We start from the raw sequence: 25494 nt of genomic DNA, 5'->3' as shown, positions 1-25494 counted from the left end.
ATAAATAAACACACGAAAAATAAACAAATGAAGGCGACTGCCCGACGAAAAACTCCACAGACGCCCCACACACACCACACACCACAAGCAGAAGGGGTGGAGGGGCTTTAGGGTGAGGAGAAGGAGGGAGCCAATCAGAGGGCCGGAATAGTCCCACTGGGATGTAGCGGTGACGGTCTCGACCCTTCGAGACCGTCAAAAAACCAAGTTGGTTTTTTGGGGGTATTTTTCAACGAGGCTATAATTGCGAGCGGCAGATGGTGTCGTCGTAACCCTTGTTTTGTTCTCTGATTGGCTCTTACTAGGGAACGCCTACCCGCCATAGGAGGTATTTGAGTTTACAGGCCTTGGTACACCATGGTGAATCTCTTAATTTGACAACTCAGCACATGTTCTCGTATATTCCATTTTTTTTGGAACCTTCTCGAACGTTGACTTTCATGGTAAAGATATATTGAGCTTTACATCTCCTTTTTCAGTTTTGATAGTGACGTTCTGTTGTTTAGTCGCCTCAAGTGATTAGTTTCATCAAAATATTTTGCTAGCTGAAGAACGTCAACTAAAGAGTTTTTTGTGAATTTAATATCTTCCAGGATACAAAAATGGTGAAGGAAATGAAGTTTTACGATTTGTTGGGAGTTAAGCCCAACTGCACTAGTGATGAATTGAAAAAAGCGTACCGAAAATTGGCTCTAAAATATCATCCGGACAAAAATCCAAATGAGGGTGAAAAAGTAAAAACTTTCAACCCAAGAAAAGTCTTGGCTGCAATTTGTTTGCTATTTCAAATTATTCACTAAAATAATTTTTTTTTCTCAGTTTAAAGTCATATCTCAAGCTTATGAAGTTTTGTCTACCCCAGAGAAACGAAAAATTTATGATGAAGGAGGAGAACAAGCACTGAAGGAGGGTTCAAGTGGTGGGCCTGGTGGATTCTCTTCTCCCATGGACATTTTTGGTATTTTTATTCTTGTTTTTAAACAGTGGATTGTTACTAATAATTTCAATGGTCAGACATGTTTTTTGGTGGTGGGGGTGGGGGTCGCGGCCGACGGGAGAGAAAAGGAAAGGATGTTGTTCATCAGATGGGGGTAACTCTAGAGGAACTGTATAATGGATCTGTTCGTAAACTTGCACTTCAGAAAAATGTTATTTGTGATGGATGTGAAGGTAAAAAGAGTTGTTGGCTGAGAAGTGTTTTAGTTCAATAGCAGAGTTGCTGTGCAGGTCTAGGAGGCAAGAAAGGAGCTGTAGAGCGATGTCCTAACTGTAGAGGCAGTGGGGTACAGGTGAGGATTCAACAAATTGGTCCTGGTATGGTTCAACAAATACAGTCAGTCTGTGTTGAATGCCAAGGGCAAGGCGAAAGAATTAATGCCAAAGACCGCTGTAAGGTCTGCTTAGGGAAAAAGGTATTAAGTTATTAAAAAAATATATATATTTTTAAATTATTAACCAATGGTTTTGTTGTTCAGGTTGTTAGAGAGAGAAAAGTTCTGGAAGTCCATGTCGATAAAGGCATGGTGGATGGACAAAAGATCACATTTAACGGTGAAGGTGATCAAGAACCAGGACTTCAAGCAGGCGACATTATTATTGTATTAGACGAAAAAGAGCATCTTGTTTTCAAGTAAATAACGTGTTGATTTGTTTTATTTTGCAATTACTAATTAATGTTGATTTTGATCCTTTTGCGTCTTTTTAGGCGATCCGGTGATAATTTAGTCATGCGAATGGAACTATCTCTTGTTGAGGCACTGTGTGGTTTTCAGAAATCAATTCATACTTTGGACGACCGCGATCTGGTTATTTCATCCCTTCCAGGACAGGTTTTCAAACAAGGCGATCTGAAATGTATTCTTAACGAAGGAATGCCTCACTACCGAAATCCCTTCGAAAAAGGACGTCTTATAATACAGTTTTCTGTCGAGTTTCCTCGCCAGCTGCCTGCAGAAGTTATTCCTAAATTAGAAAGTCTCCTTCCCCCGAAGTAAGTTAATTTTTTATCTGAAATTATAATGCCACCTATAAATTCCTTTGAAACCAAAACTAATAACAATGTTATTGAAAAACAAAGGCCAGAGGTGATAATCTCTGATCAAGCAGAAGAGGCTGTACTGATGGACTTTAACCCGGAAGTTGAAGCTCGCCGTCAGCGAGATCAGCGTGAAGCTTATTATGAAGACGATGAAAATCCGCAGGGACCGCGAGGCGTTCAGTGCGCATCTCAGTAGATGTCCAATTCACAACCTTACCCTCCGTCACGCTTAGTATTTGATTTGTTTCGCACCTCTGTATGAATATCGATGTTCATTTATCAGCTTTCAACCAGTAAAAGTTGTCCATATCTCTCGGTCATTCGAATAAATTGTTATCATACTACAAAACCAGAAAAGAAAGGAATTTTTTCGTTGCAGGACGCCTCTTGGGACTGCTATTCCTGACAAACAAGGATGCAGGATGGCCTTTGTGTCCTAGCATGAAGTTTTCTGTTCGTCGAAAAAGTCTTTGATGGCTCATTATTTTTCGGGTATCGTTCAATGGCTAATTTAAATAGACTCCTTTGTTGACATTGCAAGGAACTAACGCGTTTCGCCACTAGGTTAGTATTTCCAAACCACTCCAGTAAACCGTGTCAGATGGGAAACGTATTTATGAGACCTTCTTATATGTCATAAATCCTGTCCGGTTTCCAAAACTTCATTTTGAAGAGAAAAGAAAATGATGTACATTACAAGTACAGTATATTTTAGGTGTTGTTCTTAACCAGCTGGAGGCCTCTGGTTCAGAAAAAGGAGTAGAAAAAAAAAGCAATGCCTCGCTATTTCTTCTTACAGATAACTCAACTGTGAAACATAATATGAATTGTCTCGATACAACAGTAATTGTAGTAAGAGTAACCAATAAATATATTGCACATTTAACCAAGAAATCGTCGTCTTTCAAAAGCGAAAAAGGAGAAGAGTGCTCAAGTATTTTGCATGGGTCTCATAAGACCTGGGATCCAATAGCGGACATACTGTTATGGGTTTGTGATATTCATGTCAGTAGGTAGTTTAAGTTTCAATCAGTCTCGTAGCATGTTTGGTAAAAACTTTTGTACCTAAATGAACTCAATTCCCTTTCCAAAACAAAGGGGGAAAAAAGATTGCATGCATCATGGCCGACATGTTTCTCCCGTTCACAACCTGTGCTCGCTTTACGTAACCCTTTCCGTTGCCTCTTCCCGTAGAAGATAAAAAACAGGGAACAGCTCGGGACGCACCTGATATCTGCAAACGGAAGAAACACACCGATAATGTGAAACAGCTGTCGAGCTTTTGCTATTTTCCGGATTGAAAAAGAGATTGGAAAATGTCAACTGTGGGCGAAATCAGCAGCGAATTGGTCGGATGGAAGTTCGAACTTTGAATGAAACTGCTGAACTTTGAATGAAACTGCGAGTCAATGAATGTGCAAATTGCCCCCGTTCGACCTTTACCCAGTCTTACAGGAATGGGAAATTTTGGGGGTGTTTTGGGCTATGTGTCGAAAACAAGGTCACGTTCCATGAAACAATTCGCATCATATCAAGCGAGAAGAAAGCAATGATCTTGTATGCGGCTTTAGTTTAGTTTAGTTTTTTTTTTTTTTTTCATACTGGCAAGCCCTCCTTCCATAGCGAAGTGGGCTGCTTCTTTGGAACACAAGGTCTTTAAGAAGTTTATGACTCCTAGTCTCCCACATGCTTTTTGGAGACTGCATTTCGGCCTCACGTCTCGCAACCTATATTGCAAGGGTAGACAGAAGAGAAACGTGGCAATACACGAACAACCAAAACTGTGGATGCATTATGACACATCGGATTTTGGCCAGTGATGGTATACGCATAGCCGCGTGAAATGAGTCGTTTGTATTGAATCTTTCAGTGTCTCTGCAGACGAATACCGTTTGCAACGATTCATCGAAGATGTCATCTACCGATGATTTTTGTAAATGGGTGTGTTCATCAGGAGATCGTGATTTGCGTTTCCATAGCGCTTTTTCACTGGTTCACAATTTTTTTTTTTCCGCATCTACAATCATTAGTACGTTTGCTTGGAAATTTCATCTTTCACAAATTTGGGAGAGCTACAACGGTATTGATAAGCTGGGGAAAAAAATGTGTTCTGATTTCATTTGTCGTATGAATAAAGGCGGATTATGTCATACGTCTAACGAGAAGGATAAAGAAATCGCGATGAAAATGGAGAGCTTCATGGTGTGTTTGGTAAGCATATCTGTATGGCCCACATGCGAGTCAACTTATTCACATGTCTAGCCCTGTGTTGTCCTCGTCCCAGAACCCGCCATGAAATTGAAACATAACGTTGAACCTTACGTACCTGCATGTAGGCCAATTTTCTAAATTCCAATGCTACACTGGTGGACATGATTGTATAGAGACCAATTTGGTTACTACTTATAGTTTGTAGTTGGTGCGTAGTATAGCAGTTCTTCTCCATTCTAATGACGAAGCCAAAAGCAGCACAATACAGTAAGCGCTTACGTTGGAGGAGTGTGGGCGCAGCGGAAAAGAGAAAAGTTTTGACCCACTTTCACCCGTCGACCCTCGTCTCTACATTTCGGTCTACGGGTAGGAAAGATGTAGTCAAGGCGAGGCTATGTATTGTGTACGCTGTTATATGGGGACGGGTCAAATGTGACGGTTTTCATCTCAACTAAACTGGGGCTCGACAGCGTTCGCTGTTGGTTTGGTCTGGTCGAAAGCCAACCCTTCTCGTGCACCCAATGACCAAGTGTAATAACGAAATCATTCGTTTGGTGCCTATCTGTGACATGCATCCCCAATCTACAAGGTTTCTAGTTTTCAAGTCAAACCAATTTCGTGGCAGTCATTCCTGTTCATTCTCATCCCAGGCTCCAATCCTACAGTTGGATTTCCAGTCAAATTGTGGCTTTACGTAAATCAAAAAGTATCAAATCATGTCAGTTTATGTCTGTCATCCGTTTTGCCTGTTAATCATATGCCTTCGTGCTGAAGTAAATTTTGATTGGACATTATCCTTTGGGCTGACACTCTTTTCCCTCATCGCCGGGCCTAAAAACTCTAGAGTCTGACAAAGATTTGTACGGCGTGAGGGATGTTTAGGAAACTTGATTCATCAAGAAGGGGGAAAGAAGGTTAGGTAGCCATCCGTGACTCTCACAGTCAAATAAAAAAAAATTAAAAAAAATAGGGGACGGAGAGAGAGAAACTTGAGAGGAAAGATGTTCTATTTACCTAAGAAGTCGCACCGGATACGTCAACAGGCTTCTTTCGTGGAGCACGAAAAGTTCTACTTTTCCTTACAGACAGCATCTAATTCACGGCCTTTGTTCTTTGTCTACTCGGAATTTTTCGAATCATGTAATAAATACCGGAAAATCCAAACACCCTACTCATTTTCCACAATGTACGAGATGCTATCAAAGACGTTTCGATTCCATTTCTTGTTTTGCTCCGCCAAAATAAACACGTAATCCGCGCGCATCTAACTCACAATCAGTAATAAATAGGCGAATAGGTAGACTATCCTTATGCTGTCCAGTATTATATTATCCTTCGATGCTGCTTTTTGCGTTAGAAGCCTTTCGCAGAACAGTCGATGACGAGAAAGTATGACCAGTAAAATCGGAAAACAGGGAGTTTTTTTGTTTGTTTTTTTTTGTTCTTTTTTTTTTTTTTTATGTATTTGCATTTGACTATCCCACTTTCACTCGTCACATTCATTATTTTTGAGGCCGTGTTCTATTAGCGTTTTGTTCCCTCTCGCTTGTTCTTTGCAGCATTGCAGTATTCTTTCAGGCAACAATGTGAAACGATGTAGCGTAGTCGGTTGCCAGGTGAGCGACGATCGGTTTTTATTGATAATTAACACCGTCTTTGTGTGGCCAATCATAAAACTGCACAGCAGCTATCGCGTGTTTTATGGAAGTTGAAATTGCTACCGCTGACTTTCGAGTGCTGATTAACGACCTCAATACACACACGATTTATAGAGAATATAAATGACGTATACCTGTTTAGTTGTAATGATTGTGGATTTGATATACGTAGTAAGTCTTGGATTTCTTTTTATTCGGTTGAGCAATGTCACGACCACGAAATCAAGTAGAGGTTACAGATTTCGAGTCTTTCGAAAAATGACCATGTTCAAAGGCTGTTGCTAACGTACAAGGCTATACGGCATTATATAAAACTGGTGAACTTTTTTTTCTTATTCTTTTTTCTTTTTTCTTTTTTCTTTTTTCTTTTTTCCTTTTTTCGAGTGGCTATATTGAATCAGGGACACATCTCGGATTAGATTTCCTTCACTACATAAAACCAAAACGACGGAATCTATGTCGCGCCCAACTTTCTACTTCTTCCTTGGTTGCTCACTGTCTACGTTTGGATGCCACCAATCGAGGGGAAATGGGGAAAGTTTTCAATTAAATTAGGTCTACACTAGTTTAACCTATTCAACGTCTGATTTTTACCCAACGGAAAAATGGATCTTTATTTATTTATTTTTTTTACCATACTTGATGATACTTTGCCACCCTAATTATTTTTGGCTATCGCTGACTGGCACTTTCGACACTTTAAACCTTACTGTCTTTTAGTCTACTTTTAGCGAACAAAACCTTATTAAGACTAGAGGTAATTCACGTTTCAGCACCGAGAAAAAACAGTATTGGGCGTACAAGTGCATAAGTTGATAGTGGTAGTGTACGGGCATTAGGGTTTTAGTCGGTTTGCTATCGAGTGATGGCTACGAAACTCAATCGAGCTGACGAGAACGATGACGGCTTACACAACGATAAATGTAGGCCATTTTCTGGGTCATATAAGCCCATAACAAGATAAAGCAGAACTAATTGCCTGTCATTTCTGCCTGCAGCATGTTGGTCGGTTTAGTTTCCCTTCGTCTATTCACTGGATAGGCCGACCGTGACGTTCGCTATATAGTCTTCGATTACGGATTCCACTGATTGCATGCGAGATTTCGAATCGGATGTGACATTCCACGTCACATTCGCCCTGCAAAGTGAGCAACCCGTTCAGACATCGCATGCAGTTCGGGTGCAACAAGTTTACTGTCTTAGTAGGTTAAATGAAACATATCGCTCACTAATTCTTCGGCTCGACGTCTACAAAAAAACACCATTAGCCACACGGACATGAAAAACATTTTACTCGCGTGATAAACAGGTTCTCCAACAAGGAAAAAAAAAAAATCGAGAAAATGCTGAAGGGTTAATCGTGATAATGGTTTCGTTTACTGACTAGACAATGGCTTTAATTGCCATAGTGTTCAACGTGTTGATTTCCCGGCATACCATTAACTTGTTTTCTTTGCATCGCAGTCAAGGTAAATGTAGTCTACGGCGTGAATGGACTAAGTACGCCTGGATTGAAAACTCTGGTATTTTACAATCGAATCAAAACTGTTGGCAATTCCAACGTTGGGATATTAGCGATTGTTGTTAGTCTGAAGAACTGTGTTGCTCTACATAGCAGAGAGAGAGAGAGAGAGAGAGAGAGAAACTGGATAATAATGAAGTGGGTAACCGTTTCGAAGCGTTCTTGACTTGGGCTATCTGATGAGACTCTTGAAATAAACTTGGGGCCAGCAAAAAAATGGTCTTGGATTGGATCCTCTAACGCAACCCAGTTTTGTTTGACCCTTATTTCGGTGGAGTTGCACTAGTGTAACGAAAGAAAGGAAAAGAAAGACACAGAGAGAGAGTAGAGCACCCTTACAGACGGTAGAAATTTCTGACTGTAGGCCCTCCCCTTTTCTCTCTCTCTCTCTCTCTATCCCCGCCATCACCTAATCCGTCCTCTTTCCAATGGTTTCGTTTACCGGCCCAAACACACGAGCTAATGACCTCGTTTCTCTTATTCTAGGGCTGCTAACGCTATACGTCATCGACGTTTCATTTCTCAAGTATTCCTATTGCCTTGGTAGCTACCATACTTTGATCAGACGTAGCAACTATACGTATGATCCAGTAATGTTTACTCCCTTCACGCCTAATAAGTTAGTTGACATTCCAGCATTTCTCGAATTCTTTTTCACCTTCGATTGCTTCCCTTACAAATACAGTATATATTTTTTAAATTGATTTTAAAGAGACGCAAGTTGAAATTGACGGTCTTTTTGGGCTTAGGTGGTGAGTTTTCAAAATGACACCAAAATCAAATGATTTCTAACAGAGAAATTTGTTCCGATTTCCCCGCGGTGGTTAAAAAGAAAAAAGAAAAAAAAAGGTGCTCACGTCTAGAAGAGAAAGTGAGGCCAGGGAGGGTTGTGTGTAGGGTTTATGCGTTTGGAGGCGCTTTGTAGATGGCAGCACTGTAGGTCGGCCTCTTTCCCTACCTCCTTTCCCTCCATTTGGCCTCTATCGTGCACGCTATCTTTCGAGGTTTGCTACTTGCCAGCCTTTCAGTCGTCAGTCTGTCGTGTAGTAGTTCGGACCATCGAGCTGTGAATGACTCTTCGTCGTCTATTACGCGCACAGCAGTACGGCATCGTGTCATGTTTTTATTGCCCTTGTCTGCTGCAATGATTTGATTCGGTTTGCTCTGGGGAAAAAGAAACATAGCAAACATTGATGTGCATCGTTTGTTGTTTGCGTGGCATCGATGTGATTCAAGTGCATCGTAATATAACGTAGAAATTGTCGTGCAAAACCGAAATGTGTCGATGAGTGTGTGTGTCGGGAAGAAGGCAAAAAATCGGTTTTCTTTAGTATATTGAATAACGAACCAAGGTTGTTCTTTTTTCGTTGCATTTTTCCCTTTTTGTGTGTGTGTATTGTAAATCACTGTTTTGAAGTGAAAATCGATCGCCTCCATTAGCAGACGCCGCTCTCCTTTTGGCTCGCTTGTCCACACACACATTTTTTTCGTCGACGTCTTTGTGTTTGTTAGTTGTTATTTTTTGCGCTCGTTGGAATCGGTTCGTCTGCACCCTAGTTGTCACCTGTGTGTTTCGTGTATTGATTCAAAGACAAGAAAGAAAGAAAGAAAGAAAGAAAGAAAGAAAGAAAGAAAGAAAAAATCCAGAATTTCCAAAGCTGTAACCCAACCGGCATTGAAAATTTCTTCCAAGGCGGCTGACTCGGGACTGCTGCAGTTGTTAAGATCCGAAAGGATTTCAAAACTGGCCAATAACATGGCATCGGCTAGGTAAAGAATATTTCACACGTTTTCATAGTCATTTCTAGGCAAATTTTTTTCTGGTGTCTAAACTTTTATTTACTTGTATGTTTTTTTGCTATCGCCTGTTCTAGCACATATTATTTTCTACCTAAAATGTAGTAGGTCTAGTGTACAAGGTTGCTGACTTGGATAAGCTTTTCCGTTGGCCTTGAAAAAAAAAAAAAAAGGAAAACTATTGACGTCAACTCGACTCTTTTTTTTTAATATCTGGGAACATGATTGTACGGCACCTTGAAAAAAAAAAAAACGTGGCGAGATGGAGGGCTCGTCTTCTCCAGGGTCGTTTCCATGACGAAAGAATAGAAATTCAATCCCAAGATACCTACGACGAGGCTGGTCATTTCCTCATTTTTCCTTCGCAACAATGCATTACATATCAATCGAATCACTCGAGATATTTTCTTCGTTAAAAACGAAAGCATTTCGCCTTGTTTTAACGGAAGGCTATTTCCATCGTGTTGTTGTCATTAGCGTTTGAGTATTTATTTAGAAATAGAAGGCAGTTCTGAACGGGCTTTGAAGAAAGGCCTTCACACCGACGCCCTGCCAAGTTTATGCTATCGGCGCCACACTTGGCGTCAAGCATAAACCAGTAGCAAATATTTCTTCTGTTGTGACGACAGTTTTTTTTATTTGGTTTTTGAAAATGGAAATTGTTGTTGCATTAGTTTTTCTATACATTATTTATTACTTTTAGGATGCAATTTTTTTATTCTACTGAAGGTTATTGAAGAATGTCGTTGCACTGCAACAGTAAAAAAAAATCTTCGTATGGGGTAGGGTAGCGACGGCGTCAAACAGACGACGGCGTCGATGACGACGACGACCTTGAAAGCTGTTCTCTCCGGTTGGGAAGAGTTTTTTTGTTTTTTTTTTCTGTCGACAGGTCGGTGGCCTTCAGTTGAGTGCCATCTGTAGGGAGGGTTTTTTTCTTTTTCAGCTGAAATGCCTCGGGTCTTTGTGATATTTAAAAAAATAAATTAATGGATGTAGATACACACACACACATATGCTTGTCCTACCAACAGTACAGCAAGAAATTTGATTGACCACCATTGAAATGGTTGACCCCAAAGTATAGAAGAAAAGATGGTTGGCGGAGAATGAGGTCGAGGTCATGTTTAAAAAAAGAGGTGGTGGTGGTGGCATCGTTTTCTTCTCTTCCCGTTTGAAGATTGTCGATATTTTTTGGGAAGAGGTGGGTGGTAGCATTAAAAAAAAAGGAAAAAAAGAAAAGAGGATGTGTTTCACTTCCAAGGTAATTGCCGAGTGGCATCAAGGCACGCTTACGTTCTGTGGGTAGCCAAGTCCAGGAGAATGAAATAAACAAGCGCGCCGGAGGTCAATTCAAGGCCATTACAGATGGCCTTTGCCGTTCGTTATTTAGACGTGTGTGTGTGTGTATTCCGTCTCAGCTATTGCAACTTGTTGATAATCGCGATGAGTAAGCAAAGAAGCTTGTCATTGTTATTGTTTGAAAAATTGCCAATCGAAATATCTTTTTTAGTGTTTTTTTTATTTTCTCCCTTCCTAATAGCCAGATTGTTATGTTTCATGTTTTTTGTTTTTTCTTGCTTGAAATGTAATTTTAGGGCCGCTGTGCTGAGCGAATGCACTCAGACACAAAGAGGGACGAGCGCCAGTCCGAATGGATCCAGTGGTTCCGGCAGCAGCAGCAGTAGCAGCAGCAGCAGTGGCATCGGAAATAGTGCAAGTAGCAGCACATCCGGTAATACGACGACATCGTCGAGCAGTTCGAGTAGCACCAGCAGCAACAACAATAGCAACAACAACAACACCACTTCTAGCAGCACGAGCAGCACCAGTGGTGGCATAGGAGGCGGTGGTGGCGTCGGTCTTGTTGGCGGCAGTGGCACCACCAGCAGCGGCGCTACCAGCAACATGGCCATTTCCAGGGTACCGAGTCCTCCTCCTCCGGAAGCGTCCACACCCGTCGCTGAAAACTGGTGTTACACTCAAGTAATTTCCATTGTATTTCATTTGGTCTTTTCCGTCCCCCCCTTTTAATATCGCCAAGTAGAGAAAACAAAATTGAAAGATGTCAGTCGACATTTCTTTTGCGGAGGGGAGGGACGCGGGGGAACAAAACGGAAAAAAAGAAAGAAAAAAGGTGGATGGTAATGCATTTGTGGCAGTTGTGGGCCCATATGTATGGCCATGTGGTAAGTTTTTTTTTTTTTTTTTTTTTAAATGTTGGGTGAAAAAAAAAATGTTATTGAGGTCATGTGGGTGGGCTGCCTTGAAGTGAAGGAAGAAGGAAAAACATCGGTCAGGGTAATGAGCGAAATCGATACATTTACACCAAACGATGAAACCGTCGACTATCTCTTGAATCAGAATCAAAATTATTACTTAAAAAGAGAGAAATAATCATAAAGTGTCGTGAGTGAATGGCGCAATAGAAACGCGTTCAGAGCTGGACTCTGGGGGTGTACGCGTGTTGGATCACCTCTGCGGCCTCTTTAATCGAGGTCGGCTATTCGTTTTTAGACTTCCCCTCCGTTTCTCTTTCTCCGCCGCTCTCCTCGTAACCAGCGCACTATGTAGAACAAGGCCAAAGCTCTTCTTCCTCCCTTATGTCGCCCCATTCTTTTTCCTTTTTCCTTTTCTTTTTTTTTTCTCTTCTCTCTTCTCTCTCTCTATCTTTTTTGTTTCCTATTTATCTGCAGTCAGCACAGAGTTTCAGGCCTTGACGTACCCCCTCGACCCCCCACCCATCCTTGTCCGTATGTTTGTGCCGCAGTCTTTGTTCGCAATTCACTTGTTTACGTTTTCTCCAACGAGTCCATATTTTGGGTCGACTCCCAGGTGTTTTGTTGGGATAGCTCTCGAATGGAGACACGCACAGAAAACGAGGCGTCGTTCCTAAAAAGGGATCATTTTTCATTTTGTCTTATTGACGCAAATAGACGTCGATCTAATGTTTCCCTTTTCTTGTTGTTTTTCTTTTTTTCGTCCCGTCAACATGAGAAGCAACGTGTGCATAGGGAGGGAGCATATCGTTTGCCTGATGACCTCTTTTTATTTGGAGGAAAGCAGCACAAGCTGAGTAGGTCATGTTCTCATCTAACGCCGACCAAACTCTCTAATGCACACTCCCACCCACTTTCACCCTCCTAGTTTTCTCCTCCCTAATAATACATATCGAGTCTAGGTGCAAAGGTATCTCGCCATTTGGGATGTGGACTCGATTTCAAATCATTTTCCTAGCTCCCCATGTCCAGATTATGAAAGCTTTTCTTTTTCCATTTTTTTTCTTTTTTTCTTTTTTTTTCGGGAAATTTTAATCGTTTTAAATGCCGGTGACGAGATTCTTTATCGTTGGAAACAAGTGAGGAAACACCGTTGCCTGGGCAACGGCTGGAATTAGTAAGACCTTGAGCCGCTAGCGTCGGCGTCACATGTTTGTCCCCTCCTTTAGACACTTTTCTCTTTTTTTTTTATTTATTTATTTATTTTTTTTTTCTTTTATAAATTTGTTTGAGGCTCTCGATATACAACACCCAGCCGGCGTCCCACTTTCCTTTTTTCCTTTTCACCCTTCTCGATTTATTTTTCTTTTGCGCCATTCTAATCCGAAATGGTTGCCAGAAAGTGTGAGCAGCCAACTTTTGGTGCTCAACATATGCAAATGGCGAGGAAATTCCTAGCATCGCTCCGCTTGTGGTCGAATAAAGATCGAGAGTAAAATTAACTTTGTAGCTATTGACAGCTGGACTGCCGGTGCATTGATTTCAAGGCAACTGAGGATTTCTGGCCCCCCCCCCCCTTCTTTTTTTGTTCTTTTTTTCCTCCCTCCACTTCCGTCGACCTAGTTTTTCTCTGAGAATGCGCTGCCATGGTAACGACGATGGTTGTTTGTTATGCTGCGCCCCACTCCTCTCCCTTTTGGAACAGTGTGGAATGGGGGCACACGAGGAGCGTATGCGATGATTGTCTAATTGCAAACAAAATGAGAAAAGGTTTCAGTTGATGAAACTGTCTCGTTTTGTGCGCGCGTCTCCATGCTAGGCACATCTCGTTCCAGTCGGAAAGATTGGAAGATGGTCAGATTAAGGTCAAACTGCCCCAGCAATTCCCTCTTTCATGGACAGCGAAAACATTTTCGATCGAATACCAGATATTCCACTTTTCATCGTCATCTCTTTGTCCTGCGTAAAAAAAAAAAAAATCTTTGTGAGTTCACCCGCGTAGAAAAGACTCTTTCGCGTGAGAGAGTTGGGGAAAATCTTCTTGTTCTCACAAGTTCGTTGACCCCGCTAAAGGGACTGAGGGTGGATAGGGGACAACAAACTGTCCGTTAATCAGCACAAGCAGCAACAAAAAATGGTTGTGTAAAAAAGCACAAGTATCGCAAGGCAAAACGATCGGCGATTGGACGTAATGGAATTCCAACTGCGTTCCCAATTCACACACATCCGGTGAGGTAAAATCATGAAAGTTTCTTCTTTTTCTTCGTCTTCTTCTTCTTCTTACATTTTCCCCAGTCGGATAGAAATCAAATCCAAAAATGGGAACAAGAAAGTTTTTTGTTTTTGTTTTTTGGAGAGACCGTTCGTTGGTAGAGACGAGGCCAAAAATTGCCTTTCCCTTGTTACAAGGGAAAAAAGATTGGGTATGGCCTCGTCCTTATGTTGTTTTTCCACACACAAAATAGTATCACTTTTGCTTCGAAATGTGACGGACAATCTTTTCTTTCCTTTCATTTACCACTTTTTTTTTCTCTCTCTCTGTCTCTCTTTCGCTATGATAATCTCTGTGATTTAATATTCGGTGGTGGCAAAAGATGATAATACGAGCGGAGAGAAAGAGAGAAAGGCACACACAAAAAATGGGGGGGGGAGGGGTGTGTGTGCGGCTAGTGAAATGAGCGATTGACCTCAAATGTTTGTCGTTGGAAGATGTTTTCTATATCGTGACCAAACTGGTACAGTGGAGCGCCGAGTCCTCTTTCGAAAATGGAAAGACGGAGAGAGAGAGAGAGAGAGAGAGAGAGAGAAGCCTATCCTACTTTTAGATACATGTCCTCGCGTATTAAGAATAAGAAGAAGAAGGAAAAAAAAAAGGACTGAACAAAAATTGGCTCAGTCCAATCGGAGGGGAAAGCTCGCCGCTCTGAAACGTGTCGACCCAAAGGGGGAGTTCAAATGTAAAATGACTAATGAGAGAGGCTTCGAACACGTTTATCCCAGTGAAATAGACGTAGAAAAAAAAAATGCGAACAGTAGAGAACGCTGTTGCTGCGGAATTGGGGTCAGCCACACAACACGCACATAAAGTCGACGTTGCCTTGACAGCCCCCGAATGCTGACCCTCCGAGCTCTCTCTCTCTCTCCCTTCTCCCTTCTCCCTTCTCCCATATCGCCCTACTCTCATTTCTCCTACCTATTCCCCTACAGTTTTCACCGTCTCCTCCATCATTTACGTTTTTTTGTTTTTTTCTCTACCCTTTTGAATTTGTGTTTCGGTTTTCTGAAACGTGCCTCCCTTAATTTGGGTTGCCTTGCAATTTTATTTTTATTTTATTTTTGAAGTCCATGACAGAGAACAAATAGACTTCCCTTCGTGATTGCCTTTGTCAAATGAACAAACGCAAAATGTTATTTATTAAATTGTTTTGTTTTGTTTTGTTATCAGGTGAAAGTCATACGATTCAGCTATATGTGGACAATCAATAATTTCAGTTTCTGCCGAGAAGAAATGGGCGAAGTTCTCAAATCATCGACTTTCTCTGCCGGAGCCAATGATAAGCTCAAATGGTGAGTTGCTGCTGCTGTCGCCGCCGCTTTTACTTAATTAGACACAAGCAATTGTTGCCGTTGAACGGAAACGGAGAGCCGCTCTTGTTTGGTTTGGTTTTGTTTTTTAACACAAGCCCTAGCAAGGGAGAGAGAGAGAGAGGCCGTCGCTGCTCAAAACTTTAATTCTAAAAAGAAAGAAAAAAATAAAATGAAATAAAGTAAAGTTAACGCTGGACGACTAAGTAGGTCGTGGGCGCCGACCGACTTTCGGATTGGAAAAGCGTCGTTATGGTTTCCGTCTGATCCATTCTAATGATAAAAAAAGAAAGAAAAAAAAAAGGAAAAAAAGTGGGATTTTTGTTATCAACATTTCGAAAGAGAAAAATGTATCGCATGTTCGACGTCTATTTAATCGTGTGTTCTTTTGTCGTTTTCCCTCCCCTTTTGCAGGTGTTTAAGGGTAAATCCAAAAGGACTTGACGAGGAGAGCAAAGATTATCTGTCGCTCTATTTGCTGTTGGTTTCATGCAATAAATCTGAAGTTCGTGCTAAATTCAAGTTCTCCATCCTCAATGCCAAACGAGAAGAAACAAAAGCAATGGGTATTTTATTCTTTCTTCCGCAATAATGATGTTGATCTCGTTTCTTTTTTTTTTTAGTTTTTAGTTTTTAGTTTTTTTTTTGTTTCTTTCTCCCACTGAAATTCGTACGTAACCGTAATGTTTTTTTTCTCTTTCTTATTACCCCCCTCTCTTTTGTCTGTGTCTTTGACAGAGAGCCAAAGAGCCTACAGGTTTGTCCAGGGCAAGGATTGGGGCTTTAAAAAATTCATTCGAAGGGATTTTCTTTTGGACGAAGCCAATGGTCTCCTACCCGACGATAAACTGACACTCTTTTGCGAAGTACGTGCCAGTATTTGAATATTTACCTTGACAAAAGTCTCTCTTTTAACTGTCCTTGGTCTTTTTTGTTGGTTTTGTTTTTCTATTTTCAAATAAAGGTGAGCGTGGTGGCCGACAGTGTCAACGTTTCAGGCCAGTCCAATGCTATCCAGTTTAAAGTGCCAGATTGCCGTCTGGCTGACGACTTGGGTCTTTTGTTTGAAAACCAGCGCTTTAGTGACGTCACACTATGCGTCAATGGACGAGATTTTCAGGTAACACAAAGTCGTTAGACAAAAGCGTTGATGACCAATTGTGGCTCAACGGTGTTTTGCTTTGCACAGGCTCATAAGGCGATTTTAGCGGCGAGGAGTCCCGTCTTTGCCGCCATGTTTGAGCACGAGATGGAAGAACGGAAGCACAACCGTGTCGAGGTGAGTTATGTATTTATTTTTTATTTATTTATTTTATTTATTTATTTTATTTTGTGTGCTCCCGTTCGTAAAAAAAAAACAAACAAAAAACAAACAAAAATCGTTTATTAAATGGTATTCTTCAATTAAAGATTTCCGACGTGGATCATGAAGTGTTACGTGAAATGCTTCGCTTCATCTACACGGGCAAAGCAGCCAATCTTGAGCGTATGGCTGATGACTTGCTGGCCGCCGCCGATAAATACGCGCTGGAGCGATTGAAAGTCATGTGCGAAGAAGCCTTGTGTACCAATTTGTCAACAGAGAATTCTGCCGAAGTGTTGATACTAGCCGATCTCCATTCGGCCGATCAGCTCAAGGCCCAAGCCATAGACTTCATTAACACGTATGTTTCTTTCGCTATTAGTTAATGAATAGATTTTTCTGTGACAATTAGTTTTCGATGACAATGTCGGAATCAAATAGTCGAACGATGATCCTTAATTCGTGGCCTTTGTTTTAGACATGCAACAGATGTGATGGAGACGGCGGGCTGGAAGTCAATGATACGGTCTCATCCTCATCTGTTGGCTGAAGCTTTTCGAGTTTTGGCTACCCAACAGATCCCTCCCATAGGTCCGCCAAGGAAGCGCATTAAGCAAAATTGAAGCGGAGAAAATACTTCATTTGTATAAGATCCCGCGCGCGCCCCGTCCTTCACTCAGCCATCACTACCATGGTCCAGAATCCCGAAGTCGTACGTCTGCGTCCCCGCCCCCTCCCTCAACGCCCACCCAACTATACGTAACTTCTTTTGCTGTTGCACAGACACAGACACACACACACAGGCAAGTTTGCGATGAGCTTACGAGACAATTATCATTTGATAGCTTAGTCGATAGACAGCAAAACCTCGTAAACAAAAACAAAATAATAAAATCAAGTCTCTTTAGTTTGTCAATATGTTGGAAAGGTAATAAGGGGGCTTTGCAGATCTCGTCGTGTTACTGTATTGAGCGCCAAACCCCGCCGCCCTCCCTCTCACAAATGCTCCATCTGTGCCTTCCATATGGTATCAGCCACTTAGGCAAACGTTTGGAATCCGCATATTGTCAATTTTTTGTTTTGTTTGCCCACCTCAGATAGATTCCTCCATTTTTAACAATTCAGAGCTCTTCCTTCCTAACCATCGTTAAAAGTCTTTGAGTTGAATGTTATCGCAGTCGGGTGCCCCCCCTCAACGTCAAATTGCATTTAGATGTGGGATTCGTGTTAGACGAACGAAAAGTCGGCGAAAAAAAAACAACATTTAAACAGACAAAAACAAACAAACAAACAAAAAGGCTGGGCAATGCTTTTTTCGCGAACACGTTGGCGCCATGTTCCTAAGCGTTTCATATTCGCGTGCAAGTACGGCCAAAAACGACAGGTTGGTTTTCAATAGCCAGTCTTCACGTCGTCTGCTAATATATACACATCCATATATATATAAATAGAGATATGTACGCTTATCGTGTTTTGCGATGTCCGCCTCCATGAAAGCCTGTGGACATCGTGAACGGTATGCAGCATATCGATGTTTATATGTATATTGACATGTACGTATTTGTATTCGTCAATGTGTGACGCATACCTGCCCATGATCTCTTCGCAAGTGAAGAATGGTACATTTTTCTTTTTAAGTTACGTCCCTGAAGGCGGTCTCTTTTTTTTTTTTTTTTTTTCATAATATAGTTTCCGGTGATGTTTCATGATATCAAGTCTAGTAAGTGCCACATAAAGCATCCAATTGTCATTCACTCTAGGAAAGCACTTTTTATCTCGAGGAATATAGGCGTGTTTCAGCTGTTGGGCATTTTCCACCATTTATTTTATTTTTATTATTATTATTATTATTTTATTTTTTTTATGTAAGACGGGATACCATTATCGACTGTCGACTGATCCTGGCCGAGATTTCGAAACGAAAAGCCGGTGATTAAGAGATGTGCCGATTATTATTATTATTTTTTTTTTTTTCTTCTCTTCTTCTTCTTTTTTTTCAAATATTTGGAGGGAACGGTCATAGCCGAGTTCTGTACAAGAAGGTGTCACCATCATCATTCTCTGCTCGAATAAGAACGTGAGCGGAATCTTTGCTGTGATACGCATCGTTGTCCAGTAACTGATAAAACGCTAATTGGAAAAAAGGATTAAAAATAGAAAAAAACTCTCCAGTTTTTTTGTTTTTATGTTTCTTTTTGCTAGGCTTGGATGGTCATCAGTATTCTTTTTCATGAGTGGAAGACTTTTGAATTTATGTTTCAGTGTCACTTTTTTTCCTTTTTTTCCCCCATCATTGTGTAACAAAGTAATGAGCAGTAAGAACGATGAGCGAATTTCAGTTACCGGTATAATGTTCATTCGTAGTTGCCAATCAAGATGGCAGAAATTGATCTTTGCGTTACGTTCTTATTCTGAGCTACAAGGCGAATAACATTTTTGGAAGTTTTCGTTAAAATTTTGCGTGAAAAAAAGGCTTTCTAATAGCACCTTGCTGTTCTTTTGTTCTTCATAATTTTATTTTTAATTTTTTGAGAAGTCCCACCAATTTATTTGCCATTTTGAAAAGCGTGCCCAAGGGCGTATGGATCCTGAAAAATGATGAAATGTACAAAAATGCCCTCTTCGCTTATTTGTCATCAGCGGAGCAAACGATACCTCAATAATATACTATAGTTGATAATCCTGTTCCGATAATTGTTCAATGGAGCAACCACTTCACGCAAACTCGTCTGGATTTAGTTTTGGAGCTATTTTTCATTGAAAAGTAGTTCGAATTCCAGAAAAAGGCCGGAAAAATTGTATCGATACTTCCGCACCGATTGGCGACAAAATCACACTTTTGGACTGGGCCTACATGAAACAGCGGCTAGCCAAAACGTTAAAATATGATTTCATTCGCTATGTTTAGGTTTATACATTTTCCGACAATGTTTGGAATAAAAAATAAAAAATAAATAAATAAAAAAAAAAATAAAAGAAGGAAGGAGAAGATCGGCTTTCTGTCTAAAAATGAGATTTGTTGTGAGTGTTCCTGTCAAATGCATTTATAGACAAATCCAATAGGTATGGCTGAACGCTTAGCTGTTTTTGTTGTATTGTTCAGCGCAAAAGCTTCGTACTAAATGACGATTGCCCATCCTACTTCGCGCCCCCGTGTTCCGTTGTAAATTTGCCGTTATCTGTTGTAGGTTTCTCCCATTTGCTTCCACACATGTTTGATCGAACTCAATACATATTTCACACACTCAGAATCTACAATTATTTCATACTATTGCAAGTAAGTTTGCAAATCCCACAATTGCCAGGGTCTTAAAACATGTGTTTTAAATATTGTGCGACATTTCTCTAGAAGCAACGGCACGAAATGGTACAAATACCTCTCAAAAAAACAAAAAAAATAAAGACGCATGCAAGTAAGTTGACAAAACTGAAAGGGCAAGCCTTGCTGATAGTTATTGGAGTTTTCTTATTTTAAAAAAAATTATTGATTCGACATTGTCTTTGTAATGAATAATAATACAAATGAAACAAAAAAAAACTGTCACGGAAACGCATGTTTAAAAAAAAAATTTCAAAAATTCTGGGTTGTAAATACAGTAGGTAAGTAGGTCCACAGACTAGGAGTAGCACTGTGGTAGGTCTATTGTCTTCGGCCAGAGTTCCAATTATAACAACTTGCTTTGAACGAACAATTTTCTTAAAAGAAAAATTCATCCACATGGAACGGATGAAAAGGGGAATTATTGTAGCGATTTATTGATCGTTACGTACTTTGTAAGCCAAGGACAAATGATTAAAAAAAAACTTTTTTAGAAGACTTTCTAAGTTTGATCGCTACAAGAAAAAAAAAGAAAAATATGCATAACACCTTCGGAAGAAACCTTCGGTGACCTTCGGTAGTTTTTGTAAATTGGAAATTTCCACTTTGATCTGCCAGATGACGTTGTAGCCTTTCAGTTATTGAACTGATCACCTACGGGAAGAGATACAAGCGATTAAGTGCATGTGTAAGATTATAAACAAATCTCGTTGTTGCTGCACAAACCAAACTTCAGCATTTACGCTATTAATTTTTATTTTTTTTCCAAGGTGGTTAAATTAAACTTATCTATTGATGAAAAATCCATCAAATAAATCACCGGTAATTCAAGAATCACTTTGCTTCATTCGAAACGCTAAAATTAATACGGAAAAGTTTGATTATCTTAAAATCAAGAAATGTACAGCATTTATATTTAATCACTTTTCATTACGTTGTTGAGTTTACATAATAATTAAACGCGATTGTGACACATAAAAAATATCGTATTACGAAACTATTGGATCTGGATCATTTGGATAAAGTGGCGATAATCGATCAAGCGAAATATGTGGCAACGGCGTCTCAATTTCAATCGCCATTTCCCGTTTCGCCTTCACAATCCCAATTAGCCCCGACCAAATTCTGCCGCACGTTGTTTCGTGACGCTTCGTACGTCATTAATTTACCTTCAGTCGGCGTTCCAAGTATTTAACTTAATTAACTTTAGTTTTCTTGATGTTTTCTACTTCATAGTTGGCTTGTAAAAAGTTACTTTTTAATTCCTTTTGATTAAGTATTCTCTCGTCATGTTCTGCATTCCTGACAACTTGTCGTTTTTGATGGTCTTTTCTTACGGAATTTCATGACATCAATGTCGAAGTTGTACCCGTGGTTGATTGAACTAAACATTGTCCTGTTTTTCAGTTGCTTGTTGTATGAGTCAGAAGACAGAAAAACCCACACTCTCAGGCCAGCGCATCAAGACTCGAAAAAGGGGTAAAATGGCTTTACTTTTCACTTTGATTTGTTTAACTGTTATTCCCCTCCCCAGATGAAAAGGAGAAGTATGATCCTGTTGGATTTCGAGATAGTGTTCTTGCAGGATTTGCTGAGGCTGGGGATGATTTGGAGTCGATCTACAAGTACTTGGACATTGCCGGATCCAAGTTAGATTATCGACGCTATGGAGAGGCTCTGTTTGATATTCTCATAGCAGGAGGTTTACTAGGTAAGGGAATTCTCTCTTGTGTAGTCTATATTTTCTTACTATTCAAATTATTATTTTTAAATTTCAGCTCCTGGTGGAACACTGGTACAGGATGGGAAATCGTGTCGAACAGAAACATGTCTCTTTGGTGGGCCTGACTCTATGGAACATGTGAAAGGATGGGAACAGGTCAGTTGTGAAGCATAAAGTTATTTATTTTCCCCTCATCAGTATTATGTCTAGTTTTTTGTTCTATTAGCTTAAAACTGTTTATAAACACTCACTTTACAGGTTTTTACCAAGCTAATGCGTCGCTACAAGTATTTAGAAAAACTGTTGGAAGAAGAAATGAAGAAAGTGTTAGTGTACATAAAAGGATTTAATGATTCAGAGCGTGTTAAACTTGCCAGGATGACAGCACTTTGGATCTCGAATGGCTCAGTCCCCCCAGCTGTTCTTAATTCCCTTATCAATGTAAGTTTAGTCTTCTATCCAAGGGAGAAACTTTTTGTATTGGTATTAAGGGTAGGTTGAAGGATTTAATACTTGCAAGCCATTCCATGTTTCTAAATTGTACCTAATGGTAGAAAACTTACAGTATGTTATAGAACTCCATTCCTGTAATTTCTCATTACTATAAGGGTTTTATTAGATAAGTTTTATGAAATGCAATTCTTTTTTTCAATATGGTAAAAAGTTATAATGCCTCCTTTGGATAAAAATTTACAGGAGCATCTGGTCAAGGATGGATTAGCTCTTGATTTTCTGTTAAATGTTTTTGTCACCTGGAAGCAAGAAAAAGGAGCTAGCAGTCTCACTACAGCTCTGAGAAAAGCTGGCATTGATTCTAGGTGAGAAATTCCGATATTATTCGATTGAACGAAAAAGTACATTTGCTTTTTCCAGCCTACCAGAGTTTTTTCCACCTAACAAACGAACGGAAGAAAATTTCAAGCTCGTTTTTGAAGAAAATGGTCTCATGGAAGTGCTTCGCTTCCAAAAAGCTCAGGTGGGTTGCGATTTGGCGAATGATTTTAAGTTTTGTTATCCTGAATAAATCTGATCATACGTTTTTAGGCCAATCAAGGAAACAAGAAGGATTTGCAAAATCAGTTGGAGGAAGATATTAATGAAAATAAGCCGGTGAAGGAAATCATTGCTTCAGTCAAGGATGCTGTTGTCAAGTTCCATTTGCAGGAACATGAAGTTATCACTTCAGTAAGATCTTATCTTGAGCATGTTTTTAATCAAAATCAGCTCTTTTTAAAGATGACTTTGTAATTTAGTTGTGAGGCTTATAATTATTTTGGTATTAGTTGTGGAACACTGTCATGGCAGCTGTTGAATGGAACAAAAAAGAAGAGTTGGTTGCTGAACAGGCGCTAAAGCATCTGCGTCAATATGCTCCACTCTTTTCTTCGTTTACGCAAACTAGCCGTTCCGAACTTGCTTTACTAGTACGCGTCCAAGAATTTTGCTATGAAAACATGAATTTCATGAAAGTCTTCCAAAAAATTGTTCTTCTTTTTTATAAAAGTAAGGATTGGTTTGGAACTTTGACGTTGACAAAATTCTTATTTTTGTATAGATATGTATATATATATATTTTTTAAATAGCTGATGTATTGTCCGAAGACACCATTATTAAATGGTACAAAGAAGCACATTCAGTGAAAGGCAAATCCGTCTTCTTGGAGCAAATGAGTAAATTCATTGAATGGCTCCAAAACGCCGAAGAAGGTAATCCATTGTGTTCTGCTAATTTGAATCTTACACAAACTCCTTGCTGTATCTCTATTTAACCATTGATCGCCGTCTACTTATCTTGAAGTAATTTTCCAATTTATTTTTTTATTAGAATCTGAATCTGCTGGTGATGACTGAGCTACAATACTGAAGAAATGGCGTTAGATGCATTGCTGTTTTCTAGGGATGAATTGCTCTTTGCACACTCACTGTACTTCACATTTCCTTCTCTTGAACAATCTTTCGGAATATTTTCCTTTTCTCTTAACGTTCCGTTGTTCTTTACTTTGTATCTTCAAGTAAAGGCATGAAATGATTAGCTTCAAACAGTAAAAATCAATTGAGAACGCATCCTTTTTATTTTATTTTTAATTGTGCAACCCGTAATTTTGTTCAGATTTGTTGGAAATTCGCTGACGTCTTCTGTACGCACGAGTTCCATACTTGACTGCTTTACTTTTCAGTTTGGGTGTGTGGGATCCTCTTTGAGACAATACAACAAGTTTCTCGATAAAACATTTGCTTTCAACCAATTTTTGTTTTTATGCACGTTTATTTTTTTCAGACTTCTTTTAAAACAGACAAAAATGCGAAAATTGTGAAGTTTTGTTAGTCCAGTTAAGCAGGCCGGGACGAGTGCAATTCGATGCATATATGAACGAAGTTGCTCTTGCCTAAGCCTTCATAAAGCTGACTTGCACGAAGGGGAGTTCAAAACACATTATTAATTGAATTAAAAGGTAAGATAGGAAAAAGTCCGTCGTAGCATGATATTAAAAGACAGGCCGGGACGAGTGCAATATTTCTGCCTCATTCATCTTTGGCAATTAGTCGAAAAATTGACACCCATCAAAGCCTGCCCTTCAAATCAATTCGAAATGAATCAAAGAGTCTTCGATTAGGACATCATCCGTTAGATTTCGTAGCGCGAACACGAGGAAAAACAAGATTGAAGACGCGGTAGCTTCAAGTGAAATAGTGTGTCACATTCGCCGAAGAATATTTGCCTAGGGGAACTATGCGTATCCAGGCTTTGTATTGCTACGGAAATCTATAGACGATTGTGAACACTTATTGAACCAATAGGAAAGATGCGGTACCCAATTCTTCGACAGCGTTTGAATGGACAGGACAAGAAGGTTCAGGAGGATGTTGGGGGATTTGAATGAGTGGTACACAATGCAGCCTCTTTTCAACGGCGGTCCAGAACTCCTAAGAAAATAACAAAACACTCGTAGAAAAAAATAAAATAGAAAGGAGGGGGAAAGAGTGCGCTACCAATCTGTGTTCCGCATGAATAGATTTCCGTTACAAACTTCTTATTTTTCTGGTCTATCCTACACTCATAGACCATGCTTGGCTTCATCTAAATTTGCCCCAATCCAGCAGCCTCACCACGTTCACTGCTTTCGTTCTACCCTCCTCCGTTCCCTTCCCTCTCGTGTTATTTTCTTTTCACCGTCCCCCTGTCTTGTTATTCTTTTGTTATTGTCAATGCAAGACGGTTCCATCGCTCCCCCTTTTATTTTCTTGAATGAAACCGATTTTTTTTTTTTGTTTGTTTGTCTCTTTCACAATCTGTTGCCCTACTAAAAATGAATTGACGAGGAGTGGAAACTAGCGATGAAACTAAAAACTTTTCCCATACTAGTAAAAGTAAACAACAGTTGGTAATTTTAAACCCATGGGACAAACTTAAAAACAAAATGAAAAAATAAAAAATAAAAAAATATATAAATAAACTAACACAACTGCAAGAAAGCTAATTCAAAATATTGTTACCTTTCAAAAGTTCTCCGCGCACCGCAAGTACCATAATAGAATCAACGAGACGCTTCACAGTAAAACTAATAATAATAATAATAATAATAATAATAATACTAATATTAATTATATATAAACAACTGAAATTATTTTTAAAAGAATAGTATGTTAGTCTAAAACAGAATAGATTCACTTAGCGCACCACGTGGATGAACAACTAGTTGGAATTCTTTGCGGAGCAACTTCGGAGTTCCTCTTCTTTATGTGCACAATCTTCGACTACAATTTTTTCTGGTGACCACCGCAAGTAAATACAATTTCCGAGAGAGTGATGGGCCACTTTTCACCGGGCTTGACGCCGAATGTCGTTTTGCTTTACTGAGGGATCGAGGGGGTACTAGGGAGACGGAGACTCTCCGTCAGCTGCGGCGATTCGAGTTGGGAGGTGTTTTATACCGGCTTATAAGCCTGTACCGCTTGCAGCTGTTCTTTGTTACACCTAAGGCTATGATTTACTTCTGTATGAACAAAACTAGTACAGAGAAGAAAAAAAAAATACATGTCAACGACGGAAATGAAGCCTTACAATACAATGCAGCAGTGTAATGTTTCAGGGGTTGTTAATTGTTTCAAATGTTAAAA

The 25494-nt window shown here is 39.9% G+C and overlaps 3 protein-coding genes across 4 annotated transcripts; all 3 read left to right on the top strand.

Annotated features, from left to right (window-relative positions):
• Nucleotides 1-297: 297 nt before the first annotated feature.
• LOC116929801 (dnaJ homolog subfamily A member 1) lies at nucleotides 298-2387 on the top strand. 2 transcript variants are annotated; one of them, XM_032937129.2, is made up of 8 exons: nucleotides 298-443; nucleotides 594-734; nucleotides 820-958; nucleotides 1015-1170; nucleotides 1228-1412; nucleotides 1476-1630; nucleotides 1706-1990; nucleotides 2078-2387. In XM_032937129.2, the coding sequence occupies exons 1-8, from the start codon at nucleotides 390-392 to the stop codon at nucleotides 2232-2234; spliced, it is 1272 nt and encodes a 423-aa protein (XP_032793020.2). In that variant the 5' UTR covers nucleotides 298-389; the 3' UTR covers nucleotides 2235-2387. The 2 variants fall into 2 exon arrangements, with proteins under 2 accessions (XP_032793020.2, XP_045034405.1); XM_045178470.1 differs by having other exon boundaries at nucleotides 413-515.
• Nucleotides 2388-8444: 6057 nt separating this feature from the next.
• On the top strand, nucleotides 8445-19584 carry LOC116929120 (speckle-type POZ protein). The gene is made up of 9 exons (XM_032936275.2): nucleotides 8445-9199; nucleotides 10825-11212; nucleotides 14891-15012; nucleotides 15445-15596; nucleotides 15769-15896; nucleotides 15995-16150; nucleotides 16220-16309; nucleotides 16441-16694; nucleotides 16812-19584. Exons 1-9 carry the CDS (start codon nucleotides 9186-9188, stop codon nucleotides 16954-16956), a joined length of 1449 nt encoding a protein of 482 aa, XP_032792166.1. The 5' UTR covers nucleotides 8445-9185; the 3' UTR covers nucleotides 16957-19584.
• Nucleotides 19585-20682: 1098 nt separating this feature from the next.
• On the top strand, nucleotides 20683-23604 carry LOC116929121 (protein krasavietz). Its single transcript, XM_032936277.2, has 11 exons — nucleotides 20683-20839; nucleotides 21060-21131; nucleotides 21187-21363; nucleotides 21431-21531; nucleotides 21634-21816; nucleotides 22072-22193; nucleotides 22249-22351; nucleotides 22420-22560; nucleotides 22659-22878; nucleotides 22960-23082; nucleotides 23201-23604. The coding sequence occupies exons 2-11, from the start codon at nucleotides 21071-21073 to the stop codon at nucleotides 23224-23226; spliced, it is 1257 nt and encodes a 418-aa protein (XP_032792168.2). The 5' UTR covers nucleotides 20683-20839; nucleotides 21060-21070; the 3' UTR covers nucleotides 23227-23604.
• Nucleotides 23605-25494: the final 1890 nt, after the last annotated feature.

The sequence above is a fragment of the Daphnia magna genome, linkage group LG8 (genome assembly GCF_020631705.1).
Source record: "Daphnia magna isolate NIES linkage group LG8, ASM2063170v1.1, whole genome shotgun sequence".
NCBI classification, from domain to species: domain Eukaryota; kingdom Metazoa; phylum Arthropoda; class Branchiopoda; order Diplostraca; family Daphniidae; genus Daphnia; species Daphnia magna.
Note: the sequence above shows the minus strand (reverse complement) of the source record. Positions and strands in the feature narration are given on the sequence as shown.

Excerpts from the sequence above, each read along its gene's own strand:
- LOC116929801 (XM_032937129.2), top strand. The coding sequence starts at position 390 with ATGTTCTCGTATATTCCATTTTTTTTGGAACCTTCTCGAACGTTGACT. Across the intron at positions 444-593 it reads CTCGAACGTTGACTTTCATG|GATACAAAAATGGTGAAGGA; the intron begins GTAAAGATATAT and ends AATATCTTCCAG. Across the intron at positions 735-819 it reads ATCCAAATGAGGGTGAAAAA|TTTAAAGTCATATCTCAAGC; the intron begins GTAAAAACTTTC and ends TTTTTTTCTCAG.
- LOC116929120 (XM_032936275.2), top strand. Across the intron at positions 11,213-14,890 it reads AAAACTGGTGTTACACTCAA|GTGAAAGTCATACGATTCAG; the intron begins GTAATTTCCATT and ends TTTTGTTATCAG. Across the intron at positions 15,897-15,994 it reads AACTGACACTCTTTTGCGAA|GTGAGCGTGGTGGCCGACAG; the intron begins GTACGTGCCAGT and ends TTTCAAATAAAG.
- LOC116929121 (XM_032936277.2), top strand. The coding sequence starts at position 21,071 with ATGAGTCAGAAGACAGAAAAACCCACACTCTCAGGCCAGCGCATCAAG. Across the intron at positions 21,532-21,633 it reads ATGTGAAAGGATGGGAACAG|GTTTTTACCAAGCTAATGCG; the intron begins GTCAGTTGTGAA and ends CTCACTTTACAG. Across the intron at positions 21,817-22,071 it reads TTCTTAATTCCCTTATCAAT|GAGCATCTGGTCAAGGATGG; the intron begins GTAAGTTTAGTC and ends AAAAATTTACAG.